The sequence below is a fragment of the Clupea harengus genome, chromosome 24 (genome assembly GCF_900700415.2).
Source record: "Clupea harengus chromosome 24, Ch_v2.0.2, whole genome shotgun sequence".
Classification (NCBI taxonomy): domain Eukaryota; kingdom Metazoa; phylum Chordata; class Actinopteri; order Clupeiformes; family Clupeidae; genus Clupea; species Clupea harengus.
The window spans coordinates 2463310-2476684 of NC_045175.1; the positions used below are offsets into that span (position 1 = coordinate 2463310).

The window sequence follows — 13375 nt, forward strand, 5'->3', positions numbered from 1 at the left end:
ACCGAATTTCTCAGTAACAATGTAGTCTCTGTGTGCATGCGAATCTCTGCGCCTTTAGTCAATGTCGATTTTTACTTTATTCTGCTGAGGATCGGTATCTACAGTCAGACCTACAGTCGCATACCTCGATAATTCACGTTTGCAACGTTCACGTTGCAGTATAATTATAATAGACACTAAGCTTTTTAAGATGTTGTGTGCAAAAGAATTCAAGAAAGGACAGTGGCTATGTTTGGATTTTTTTTATCTGTCAAAATAATGAAAGGTAAAAACATGGGAGAAACTGCATTGAAATTAAACAAAGAGGCTGATGGCCAGCTGAAATATTCAATATATCCACCAATTTGAGTATATATAGGCATTACTTTAGACAGTAGAACTATATATGGATACCACAAGGATCAGAGAAAATCTGTACAAATGACGCATTTAAAATATACAGAAAAGAAAACACATATTGTGCTGATCTATTTGATAAGAACCTTTACAAAAAACTAAGAAATAGGAGAAAGGTAGCCACAGCAGTATTCTTTTGTTTGTTCCCAAATGTTCCTATACACTCAACCCACTGAGGCCTTATGAAGTCTGGGAGTTTGAAATAATTTCCAGGAGGCCCTGACGCTCAGTCTATACAGTCTACTTCCCCCATTTCTTCTCCATATATTTCTCTATCCCTCCATCTCTCTCTCCCACTCCTCAGCTCATGTTTATCTCCTCATGAAGTTCTTCTCCAGGGATGCAGAAGTCCTCTGGATGGAGTGGATGTTCCTCTTGACCCGGTCCTCCACAGACGAGGTGGCAGCACTCTCCAGCTTCATCTCACTACACACATTCACATCAAGAGGAGGGAGAGCGGGAGAGGTGGTTAGGGCTTTAAATGTATGTTGTTGAATGATTTCTCTAAAAAGGTCTCAGTTACTATTCACCATTAGAATTTAAGGCGTTTCAATACCTACTTCAAGAAACTATTGACTGTCCAAAAATATTGGTATGGTCCGATTTAATACACATATTTGTTATTTGATCAAACAAGAGCTGATTTTCAATCGGACGTTATATCATACATGTACTTGTATGACAACTTGACTTAACAAATGGGACACAGTGAGCTTAGAGCTAATAGGGCATGAGAACAACACTGGTTGGAACACTGACTGGATAAAGCTGGCATGGCGGTCAGGTTTTTTGGTGTCCCGCGCCTTCTCCTGCTCCTCCTGTTGTCTGTATCGGCGCACGTTGCTCTCCCGCTCCTCGTCCCTCTGCTGGGCAAACTCCATCATCTGCCGTCTCTTCTTCTCCAGATCCTCTGCAGAGGCATGTCTGGGCAAAAATAAACAAATAAGACAAACAATTAAACAAAACAAAACAAACATTTACATTTACATTTAGTCATTTAGCAGACGCTTTTGTCCAAAGCGACGTACAAGGGAGAGAATATTCAAGCTACGAGCAATAGAACCTGGTGTAACAATAAATAAATACTACTTTACATTAGAAATATAACAAAATGAAATAAAAAGAAAGAAAGAGTGCAGAAGTGTAACTGCTGTAATTGCAAGTTACGCACTAGTCGAAGTGCCAGTTAGGACGGGAAGTGCTCTCTGAAGAGTTGGGTCTTCAAAAGCTTCTTAAAGGTAGAGAGGGACGCCCCTGCTCTGGTAGTGCTGGGTAGTTCATTCCACCAACGTGGAACTACAAATGAGAATAGTCTGGACTGCCGTACTTGCACAGACGGCAGTGCCAAACGACGCTCACTAGAAGAGCGCAGCATCCTGGGTGTAACATTTGCCCTTACAAGAGCATTTAGGTAGGTGGGAGCAGAACCATCGAGCACTCTGTAGGCAAGCATAAGTGACTTGAACTTAATGCGAGCAGCTACCGGCAGCCAGTGGAGCTCAATGAGTAGCGGGGTGACGTGTGCCCTCTTCGGTTGGTTGAACACCAGACGCGCCGCCGCGTTCTGGATCATTTGTAGTGGTTTCACCACGCAAGCCGGCAGGCCCGTTAGGAGGGCGTTGCAGTAATCAAGGCGTGAATTCACCAAGGTTTGCACCAGCAGCTGGGTGGCATACTGGGTTAGGTACGGCCTAATTTTGCGGATGTTGAATAGCGCAAAGCGGCAGGACCTAGAGACAGAGGCAATGTGGTCCGTGAAAGACAGTTGGTCATCAATAATGACCCCGAGGTTTCTTGCTGTTTTGGATGGAACAAGAGACAAGGAGTCAATATTGATGCTGATGTTGTGGTGGATGGCCTGTTTGGCTGGAAAGACCATCAGTTCCGTTTTGGCCAGGTTCCATGCCAATATCGGTCATTCACTGTTACTTGCCTCAGGTGTTGTATCAACTACATGACCATATTCTCAAACCTCATTAATGAAGGTGATCATTTCTCATGGTGGTTTTTCAAATGTGCATAACTTACAGTGAGGTATTTTGTCAATGTAGCAGCACATTTGTACACTAAGATGTGTGTGGTGTCCAAAAAGTCACACTATAACACCTGAGGTTAGGTAAACTAGGTAAAAGGTTAGGTAAACTTAAAATAATACTGCCAAGATGAAAAGGATCCCTAAAGAGATAGACCTATTTTCCTCCTCTCCGGAAGAACTAATGACTGTAGAAGCAGTCATTTTATAAAGTCTCTTTACAGTTATAGAGGTACACAGACACAAGTCTATCTCTGTAGGGATCTTATTGATGTTGTCAGACACGTCAGTGGCGAAAACAAGCAGTTTACTTTGATGTAGATGCACATCCCATAGGGTTACATTTTATAGCCATATTGCGGATGCCAGTTACAGTGATCTAACAAAAACTAGCTAAGATTTGAACCCAAAAAGATTGGAAAATAGGGCTCAGGTTATAAATACCAGAGTTCTCTTTTAAGACAAGGATGTGGCCTTTTAATTTTTATCTCACCAGGTCTTCCAAATATAATTCATTATTACGTAAATCTAAATACTTCAAATTCCCTGTCAAGGTCCTTAAAGAACAGGCCATGTGAGGTGGAGCTCATACTTGGTGTGGTTGGCGTGCTTGGGTCGTTGGTAGCGTGGTTTGGGCGGGCTGGGAGGCCTCCGGGGCGGGCCTCGGCGCTCGGCATCGTGGGACGAATGGTTGTCCCGGTGGGAATGGTGTGAGGGGGGGGAACGGCTCCGATCTCGCTGATGATTAGCAGAGCGGTCAGTGGCCGCTGAGGAGTGATGGGAACGGCCGTTTGGTATCTAGAGGAACAGACGGGAGAGGTGAAAAAAACCTTCTACAGGAAGATAAAGGCTCATGGATGTTAGATCTACAACATTCTTATCAGTCATGTTTAAGTGAGCTGGGAGAAATGTGTGTCGCTTCTTCTGCTTTTAGTCTGTTAAGCTCTACAAAGAGAAGCAGAGAAACAACAAGTGTTTCCATTCCACAATATAAAACACTTGCTTTGCTGGTTACAATCCGGTTAAAAAAAGTGTCAAGAGATAACAAGGGATAATACGGACCAGCAGCCCATAGCCAGGCTTGTGATGGTGGTGAGATGTAGGTGGGGATGGAGAGTTGTCTTTGGCATGGGACCTAAGGGGGAAGAGCGAGAAAAAAACCTAACATCAACAACAACAACAACAAAACATAAAACAAGAGAAAATGCATAAAAAGTATGACCTTATCCAAATCCACTGATAAAGCACACTGAGGGTTTATAATAATGATCTCACTTTGGGTGAAAAAAGCAGGGGTTTGGAGGTTAACAGTCCTTAGTCATTTTATCATCCGATATCCATCTTTAGCCCCCCCTGAAATGGACTGTATCCCAGATTCACTTATATCCACACAGCGTGTCTTACAACACACATGCAGATAGGGGCATTTCTTGCACATTCCACTGATATACTGGAGCAATTTCTTAATGAGTTGTGTCCCAGTAATTTAAACACACACAATCTGAGGGGAAAAGCTCCGTGGGAGGTTTGCATGCTTACCGTGGCTTCCGATAATCGTCCTCAGAGCCGGAACTAGAGTCCCTCCTCTTGTGTTTCTTCTCTTTCCGCCTCTCTCTCTTCTCCTCCTTCCTGTCCTTTTTGTCCTTCTTCCTCTTCTTCTTCTTGTCTTTCACATCAAGATTTTGACGGAGCTGAGGGATAAAAAGAGCCACCAGTTTTGGTCAGAGCTTCAGTCAAGATTTCAAGATTCGGAAGCCTGAACTCACTCTGATACATATTTGGTTGATATTGAATATATTGGTCTATATATATTTATATAGGTTTATATTCAGTTTGTGACGGAAGCTTTGCAGTGCTACACCATAACTCTTCACTCTCTAGCACTTCACAGTCCAACACGAGGGCTCACATTTGGGTTATGAGTAATTCTACCACATACACTCTGTCTGTCTGTCTGTCTGTCTGTCTGTCTGTCTGTCTACTATTGAGAACAAAAGCACTCAAAACAAATTATCACCATATAAAAACCCATGCCTCAACCTACCATTTCTTTGATTTTCTTCATTTTCACTGGATTTGAGAGAACTGATCGCTTCTTCTCCTCCTCTCGCTTGCTGAAAGACATGACAGTGCATCATCAGTAGCTAATCATGGAAGGGAAAAAAGCAAGTCATCTACCATCTAGCATTACAATCACTAAAAAAGATGGAGGACGACAACAACGTCACTCACTACCACTGCAGCTAACCAGTAGTCACCATTAGACAGTTTGTTACAGGCTACTACATGATGCATAGTTCATTTTCTCTGATGATCTTGACAGAACGTATTATTCTCAAGGCCACATCTTCACATCCCAAATCCAGAAACAAAACAAGTGGCCTGATCACAGTATGCATTCAACTGAACTTTTGCAAGGCCAGAAACACTGTGATAAACAACGCTCCAGAGGACTCTGAAATATAGAATTCTACTGACCGAATTTCAAACAGGGGATCCTCCCTGATCTTCGCAGCCATGTCCAGGTTGGATGCTGGGGTGTTGGGGTTGAAAATGGACCCCGGTAGCAGGCCAGTCTGGGCACAGGGGCCAGTCTCTGGCTCCTCGTACTGCTCAAGGATCTGCTTATCGACAGGGCGGCCGAGCAGGTACTCGTCACGTGAGATCTGACCCCCTGGTCCCTGGTACATCCAGTCCAAACGGTCATCTTTTTTCCTAGTACAGAAAAATGCAGTGTTAAGCAGGGAGATGCTCTGTGATTGATAAAAGCATATGAACCACAACAAATAAATAAAATAATAGAATAGAAAAACAGAACAACAACCATGGAGATATTGAGATTTAGGACTACTTACTTGACTGCACCAGCTTGTTGAGCGAATTTTGTGAGCTCTTCACGAGCTCTTTCATCTTTTAGCTCCTTCTGGAGTTCTTCGATCTTCTTCCGTTCTGCCTCAAACTTCTGTTCAGCTTTCCAAACACGCTCGATGTTTTTTAATGTTTGCGGATGCCAACTCTTCTTCAAATTCTAAGAGGGGCATTTGTTGTATGGCGTCAGAAAAGTAGTATAGAAATTCAGCATTGTACTTGAAAGACTACATATGCTCAATATGTGCATGTCAACCAACACTGACACTTTCCTCTAGTGCTTTACATCACACCGTTGTAGCGTTATCTTTGACTACAGAGATGTTTGAGGTTTAATTAGTTACATTATATGTGTTATTTTTAAACTATCTAGGGTAGAGATCCAGCAGCATATATTTCCTCGATGCCATCATGTCAACTTAAAAATGGAGGCAGCTAACTAGCTAAACTGATTAGCCACTTTGCTACGTTATTAGCCATCTATCATAAATCTATAAGTTACCTCACTAACTTGTTTTTTCGATCTCAATTAAGTTAATAACGACATTCAGTTTAACAGTTTAAAGTTATATTGTACCTTTATTCTGGTGGTAGCTATAGCTATAACGTTGGGATTACGTTGCTAACAGTTAGCAGGCTACAACAAACATACCACATCAAAGAAATAAGACGCTGATGTTACTTACAAGATCCCCGCCTCCCATGTTGCCGACAGATGATTCTTAAACCCAAATTAAAAATTTTTTCGTTATAAACACGCCAATGAAAAAGCTTACACTTGAAGCCAACAACAGATTTGTTTATCAACTAACGATAACTAACAGTCTACGCCATATTGTGGCCATTTGATCCGGATACTGACTATCTCTGCATCCGGGTTAAAAGTAGGTCACTGCCATAGACATATATACATAGACGCCCCGTTGGCCCTTGGCTCGCGTGTCAACTCGCCGCCATCTTAGGGAGGTAATGACTGGCCAGTAAACACATGCAAGTGAATGGGGGAGCTCCTGCTTTTCTGGATAAAAAGCACTATAGCGTTTACATTTGTCAACCGATTTCATTGATTCGTTTATATATTGAATGGTTTATGATCTACGAGGAATAAAAAAAAAAGTTTTGTCTCCATGTTACTTAGAATCTTGATAGTAAGGCTATAAATCGCCACAGGCATATGTACATACATCATATATGTCTATGATAATCGCTGCTAGACGCTCACTGTTCTTGTGCTCCCACAGCTCATTCACTTTGAAATACGGAAACGAAATCTAAATGGTCGAAATAGTGCTTCTTTAACTACTAATATTGAATTTGACCATCATTGAGAAAAACGGAACAGAATCTGCAAATAGCCTAGCATAGCATACTCAAACTACTGACAGAGGAGGCAAATGTAAACAACCATCAAACACCTGCTTTCTATATTTTTATAGCAGTGAAATACACACATTCAAATATACACATTTTTGTACATATACACAATTTGATATAAGCATGACCAAGACCATGCATAGTTTTCTTTGCCCTCCGTTATCATACCTTTTCAAAACTTTTCTGTTAGCCATTTCTGATATGCAGTAGCTATGTAGATACTAAAGCTAGGTTCGTTTATTGTTTCCATGGTAACAGGAGCCGTCTCCGTCTTCGCTTTTCTGTTGGCCATTTCTGATATGCAGCACACGAAGGTACGATAACGGAGGGCAAAGAAAACTGCATGGTCTTGGTCATGCTTATATCAAATTGTGTATATGTACAAAAATGTGTATATTTCAATGTGTGTATTTCACTGCTATAAAAATATAGAAAGCAGGTGTTTGATGGTTGTTTACATTTGCCTCCTCTGTCAGTAGTTTGAGTATGCTATGCTAGGCTATTTGCAGATTCTGTTCCGTTTTTCTCAATGATGGTCAAATTCAATATTAGTAAAAGAAAGTAAAGTAAAGAAGCACTATTTCGATCATTTAGATTTCGTTTCCGTATTTCAAAGTGAATGAGCTGTGGGAGCACAAGAACAGTGAGCGTCTAGCAGCGATTATCATAGACATATATGATGTATGTACATATGCCTGTGGCGATTTATAGCCTTACTATCAAGATTCTAAGTAACATGGAGACAAAACTTTTTTTTTTATTCCTCGTAGATCATAAACCATTCAATATATAAACGAATCAATGAAATCGGTTGACAAATGTAAACGCTATAGTGCTTTTTATCCAGAAAAGCAGGAGCTCCCCCATTCACTTGCATGTGTTTACTGGCCAGTCATTACCTCCCCAAGATGGCGGCGAGTTGGCACGTCGCAGCAACGTTCTGAAGCAGACAATGGGGCGTCTATGTATATATGTCTATGGTCACTGCACTGTCAAAGAGCTGGACGGGATATGACGTCTCTAGTAAGTTGTATAGGTCTAGTTGTATACCCACATACCTGATCTCCGACCAGAGCCCTATTAGAAATTGCCTGCCCAGACTGCGGTCAGACAGTCTTTTTTGTTTAGAAAGGTTCCTAACTGAGTGAAATGAAGTGCCAGCCATTGTAAGAGCTGGTCAAATTCTCTGAATGCCATGGAGAGCTACTTCAGTGTCTTCTTTCTTATCTCCTGTACTATAGGGTACACTAAAACATCCTTTTGGAGAAAGGAGATAAAGCCGTTACACAATTGACCGATCGCGAAACTCCTCCCTAGAACGGCCCTCGTCCAATCATACCTTAGCAACCGCTACTAAGAGAAGAAGGTCCGACAACTTTGAGGTCTGAGCAGCATGGTGAAGCAGTGTGCTTACGGGACTTTTAGATCTGACACAGAGATTAGAGGGATGCGTGTTTTTTCCCCCGCATTTCCAAAGCCCAAAACACAAGAGGAAAGGTGCCGGCGGTGGATTAAACAGTGTGGGAGACCCCACTCCCACCTCAATATATCGAAAAACACACATATGTCTGCTCCAAAGTAAATGAAGCTGCTTGCAGCTAGCTATGATATCTATCTAGCGAACTACGCTATCGCTAGGTATGATAACTAACTGTCTAGTTGAGAGAACATCCCCAAACAGTTATGGTTCATGACAACTTGTATTATTACCACTACAAGTACATAACTAGTCTCTCCAACTAAAGTGTTAATGTTAAAATCAAAATGTTACCGTCAAAATGTTAATGTTACCGTCTGTAAAATTGCACTCTGAGCTATCCTAGCTAGCGATAGCAAACGCCAGCATTGAACAGAACTTTTAACGAACACTTTGTATTTATGCTTGATACAACATTGAACAGAACTTTTAACGAACACTTTGTATTTATGCTGCTGGCGTTTGCTATCTCTGGCCAGGATAGCTCAGCGTGCAATTTTACAGACGTAACATCAACATCGCTAGCTAGGATAGCTCAGCGTGCAATTTTACAGACGGTAACATCAACATCGCTAGCTAGGATAGCTCAGTGTGCAATTTTACAGACGGTAACATTAACATTTTGATTTTAACATTAACACTTTAGTTGGAGAGACTAGCTCGAGCTTAACATACTGTATCAATGTTGAACAAAAGGCCATTATGAAGTTGTTTTATTTTAATCTTTGTGGCATTTTGTGAATGGGCAACCTACTCCTGAGTATCCCAAGGTATGCATAAGGCGGCACAACCTGAGAGCAATAACCTGGCGATCTGATACAAAGCCATAGCATTACATCAGGATCATCATTTTACAAGCAAGTTATCACTACAGTGACTGTGAAATACTTTCAGCAACATGCACACACATCCCTTGAACAATAACGTCACTAGCAGCTATCTTGATCCACACTGGTACGTTACTGTACTGTTCTCTAGATTGTCACCATCCTAGCTAGCTAGATCGATAGATACCTCCAGTACCAGAGTGTCTCGCCAGAGACGGAATAAATAATAAGAATAAAGAATCTTTGTAGGTTATTAGCTAGCTTGAAATATTATATACATATCTTACCCAGTGGTGAAATAACATGACTAGTCTACAAGGTTTGTGCTGGTTGCATTTAATGAAGAGGTCGTAGGGTTTCTCATTTTTTTTTATTGAGACCTGTATACTTTTGCTTCGATTATTGTTGTGTCCACTTCGTTGTTGATCTTAATATTTTGGATATCCTTCCACTGCATACTGCAGTCCCTTTTGCCTTGATCTGGAGGATATCGTGGAGGTATTACTCCAAAAATCATCACTCACACTGACAGCTATAGCGCTTGTCCCCGTACTCGCCATGGCTTTTAGCTTGACAGTTCCGGGAATTGTGTCGGACGTAGCAACAGTAACTAAGGGGGCGGGGCCCTGGCGATCGGTCAATTCCTTGCAGCAGCAACATTTAAAGATCTGTCAATTGAATCCACCATCGCACAATTACATAGCCAAGTGTAAGTGCATTTGGATTCTATTAGCACTGCGGTTGTTGTCCTTATGAATTCTCCTTCACATCTTTCCTTGATCAAAGAAGGCCAAAGGAAAGTGGTAAGGAGAGGAAATAGAACACTCTTGTGAGCCTTTTATGCACACTTTCAGTTAGTCTGCATTTCTGCAGACTTTGGGTGTTTCTCAAAGTCAATGATGCTTCCTTGGTAGGACGGATCCTTCCAAGTAGCCTAGCTCCAGGTTGGGTCCTTTAGAGGCTAGGCAAGACTCCCTCCTAACAATCGGAGAACCAACAATGGAGTGTGCAGGTGTGCATCATTGAAAAGGTCCCGCCTTCAGTTTTTTCAGAAAGGCTCTGGTACGTGCGCATAGGATTGTGGGTGCTTTACGAATGCAGAGGATACTCCGACTGCATCCTTGACAATTCTCTGAACAAAGGGCTTGGTCCTTGGTAGAATTCGAAGGATCCTAGACTTGAGAACAGTCCTTCGGCGGGATTCGATGACGTAGCATCATTGAAACACAGCCGTCAAAAAGATCCTTCCTTGCCTGAGGAGTTACCCAGAGTTCATAGTGTTGTGACTTGAAGTTACCAGAGGAACCAGGAAGGGGTAAACAACCTCCATTAAACGAGAGCTAAATTAACAAGGATTTAAACTTGGCTGTAATGTTAAAAGAAGCCGCCGTGTGAGTAAAGAGTTGTCTGTAACCATGAATAGCACTCTAGAGTCACACATGCTGTTTGAGGCAAGCGACACCATGTGTCTTTTTCCTGCTTTAGCATATTGGTAACAACATCTTTATTTTTACGAGACAAGACAACAGTTAGTGACAAAAGACTGATAACTACATTTGAATTCACCATATTATTTGCCTCAGTTTTCTACTGGCGATGTTACAACTTATTTTTGCTGAAACAAAGCGACTATTGCTACAGAATTCTGAGGCGATAATCTTGACACTACTGCTACATTAGCAGTCCGCGCCCCCTAAGGATTGGGGGGGGGGTTCTGCTGGAATTCCTAAAAATTGTGATATTACCAGAATCTTGCAACGTTTTTTTTTGGTGATAGTTGCAGCTAAAGGTAACTGAATTTGCTATGGGAATTGTCGTGATATGACTTAAATAGAATCAATCACAAACAATGCAAAAATTCCGATTCCAATTCCAAATTCAGTCAATTCCATTCCAATTGTGGTAGGCTAAATTGCTGAATTGCAATCCGCAATTGGAATTAAGGGAAATTATGGGAAATTTGCATGAATTGGAAAATGCAAAATGGCAAAATCCCGGAGGGATTGATTGCTGCAAGGAATTGTGGGCTGTCACTATCTCCTTTCCTTTCGTAAAGGATGGTCCAGTCGGTACCTATGCTGAAAGATATAAGAAAGGAAGCATTTAGGATGGCCTGGCTCCGCCCGCTTTTTGCTCTCAGCTCAGTTTTCGCTGAGATTATAGTCTCGAAACCTAGACGAAGTGATATCAACAGCATCCCTAGCAAACATCAAAGAATTGAAGCCGTCTCCTTACTGCCAACGGTGTTGGGGAAATGGCTAATATATCAACTAGTACCATTAGTGGCGAAGTAGGAAGTATAGTGGGCTAGTAGTAGGCCAGACCCTATTCATTCATTAAGTGAATTTGCTATGAATTCTATTGGGTACAACCAGTGAAACCTCAAACATTTCTAAAACACCAATTCAGTAGTCTATGGGTTATTCTCTGCCAAGTTTAAGCAAAAATGTAAATAAGTGAATACATTTCAACAAATGACACAAGGCAGGTCAGTAAAATACATTTATTGACAGTAAAATTTCAGTCATCTAAATGGTTTTCATTGTACATAAAAATATCAAAATACTTTACAGGAATCCTTAAAATCTAAATATTGGCAAATTCATCTTGAATAGTTTCCTTAAAGAAGGAAAAGTGACGTTACAGATCCTAAATCTTTAGATGAAGTGCCTTTTTTGCCGTTTTCAGCCTTCTTTAAATGAAATCGATGCACATGTAACATATGCATAGTCTAATCATGACCTTATCGTGGTTACCATGGTTATCGGCATTTAATGCTAATCATGACCCAACATGGATTCATTTCTTCTGAACTTAATTTAGACAGCTATTTTAAATATGTGTAATACAAAGGGGTACATAAAACAGCATACATTACATGTATTATTACCAAATATATATATAGTTACCAAAACCTAAAAGCTTGCAAAGTGTATTTCTGTTTACAATCTGTACTCATAAAAAAACAAAGAGAGAAACAAACAAACAAACAAATAACAAAAAATCCTTTGGGCCATGAAGCCCCAGTGCAACATGGGAGGGATTCTTATTTCCCTCCAGTTTTACTTCATTCTCTTTACTCGTGGGTACTTATCAAAACATTTCATAAACCATTAAACAGTTTCCCAACATGCTTTGCTTCACGTAGTCAGCACTTAATATCATCACTAACAAAAACAGTTAACTATGGAAGGTATATAGGACCTAGTTTTCTGATATTTACCCATCCCTTAATAAAAACCTCACAGTCTCCAACCGTCATCCAATGGGAACAGTGAGAAGTCTAATCTGGGGTGTTCATTAAGACAGAATGAATAGGAAAGAAAAAAAACAGGTAATATGTTGAATTTCTGCATTCGGCAGGGACTGCAAACTAGCCTGGATGAATGTACACAAATGTATTACTCTCACTAGGCTAGGTTTTAAGGCAACAGAGAGAGAGAGAGGGAGAGAGAGAAAGTGAGCCACTGGGGGGGGGGGGGGGGGGGGGGGGGGGGGGTGACGTAAGAGGGCTCCTTAAAACAGCAACACATCAACGGTCACATTGCTTATAGCTGTTCTCTTCTAAAACAAAAAATTAAAATAAAATGAAAAAGAAATGCGGCTCATTAACACCCTTTTAGTGCAACCATGGGGAAAGTTTGGATTCAATTTCCAAAAACATCTGCTTCAAAAACAATGGCCCGACTCAGAAAGACCAACTGTAGATGAAGACATCACACATTAGAGGGGGTCTAGCACTGTGAACCATCACATGACACCATATTTGTGATGGTGGGTAAATTGCACATACCTCTTCCTACTTGGTTGAGTACTCACATCAATCTTTTGTGTCCAGTCAAAAAGTTACAGAAAACAAACTTGAAATGGTCTTCTGGATGTTCTAAAACTATAATTAGCTGTAAAAGAAATGTGAAATGATTACGCCGTATTTATTAGTGACACAGTTAGACGCAGCAGCTGGTGAGGTGATTCACGCGTTATGCTGCTGGAAATGACTGAGAGTGAAAGGAGACCATTTTACTTGTCTAATTTAAGCATTCCCTTTGTCACCAGGGCAACAGAGAACGGAATTCTGACAAAGACTAAGTCTGAATGGGAACGAGATAGCACTTCATTTCTAGACATTAGATTTACCCTGTCCTGTGTGAGGGTGCCTTTATACACGTCTGTGTGTCACACATATAATGTGTGTGTGTGTGAGGGACCAGGCCAAACACACAATGTCTACACAAAGAATACAATGAACATCAAACAAAATAACATTCAAATTAAAAGTGTTAGAAGTGTCTCTTTTTTTAAGGGAGCATGCTGCAAATATATATATATATAAAACAATAGAAAGTGTCAAGTCAAAAGTACTTGCAAGACTTTGGTTGAAAACGTCACTAGCAAGTACAA

General features: G+C 41.0%; 1 protein-coding gene across 1 annotated transcript; it reads right to left on the reverse strand.

Moving 5' to 3' along the window:
- Positions 1–227: 227 nt before the first annotated feature.
- On the reverse strand, positions 228–6167 carry cwc25 (CWC25 spliceosome associated protein homolog). Its single transcript, XM_012840023.3, has 9 exons — positions 5983–6167; positions 5284–5456; positions 4907–5143; positions 4473–4542; positions 3968–4119; positions 3491–3563; positions 3021–3226; positions 1156–1320; positions 228–822 (listed from the first exon to the last, which is right to left on the reverse strand). Exons 1-9 carry the CDS (start codon positions 5998–6000, stop codon positions 708–710), a joined length of 1209 nt encoding a protein of 402 aa, XP_012695477.2. The 5' UTR covers positions 6001–6167; the 3' UTR covers positions 228–707.
- Positions 6168–13375: the final 7208 nt, after the last annotated feature.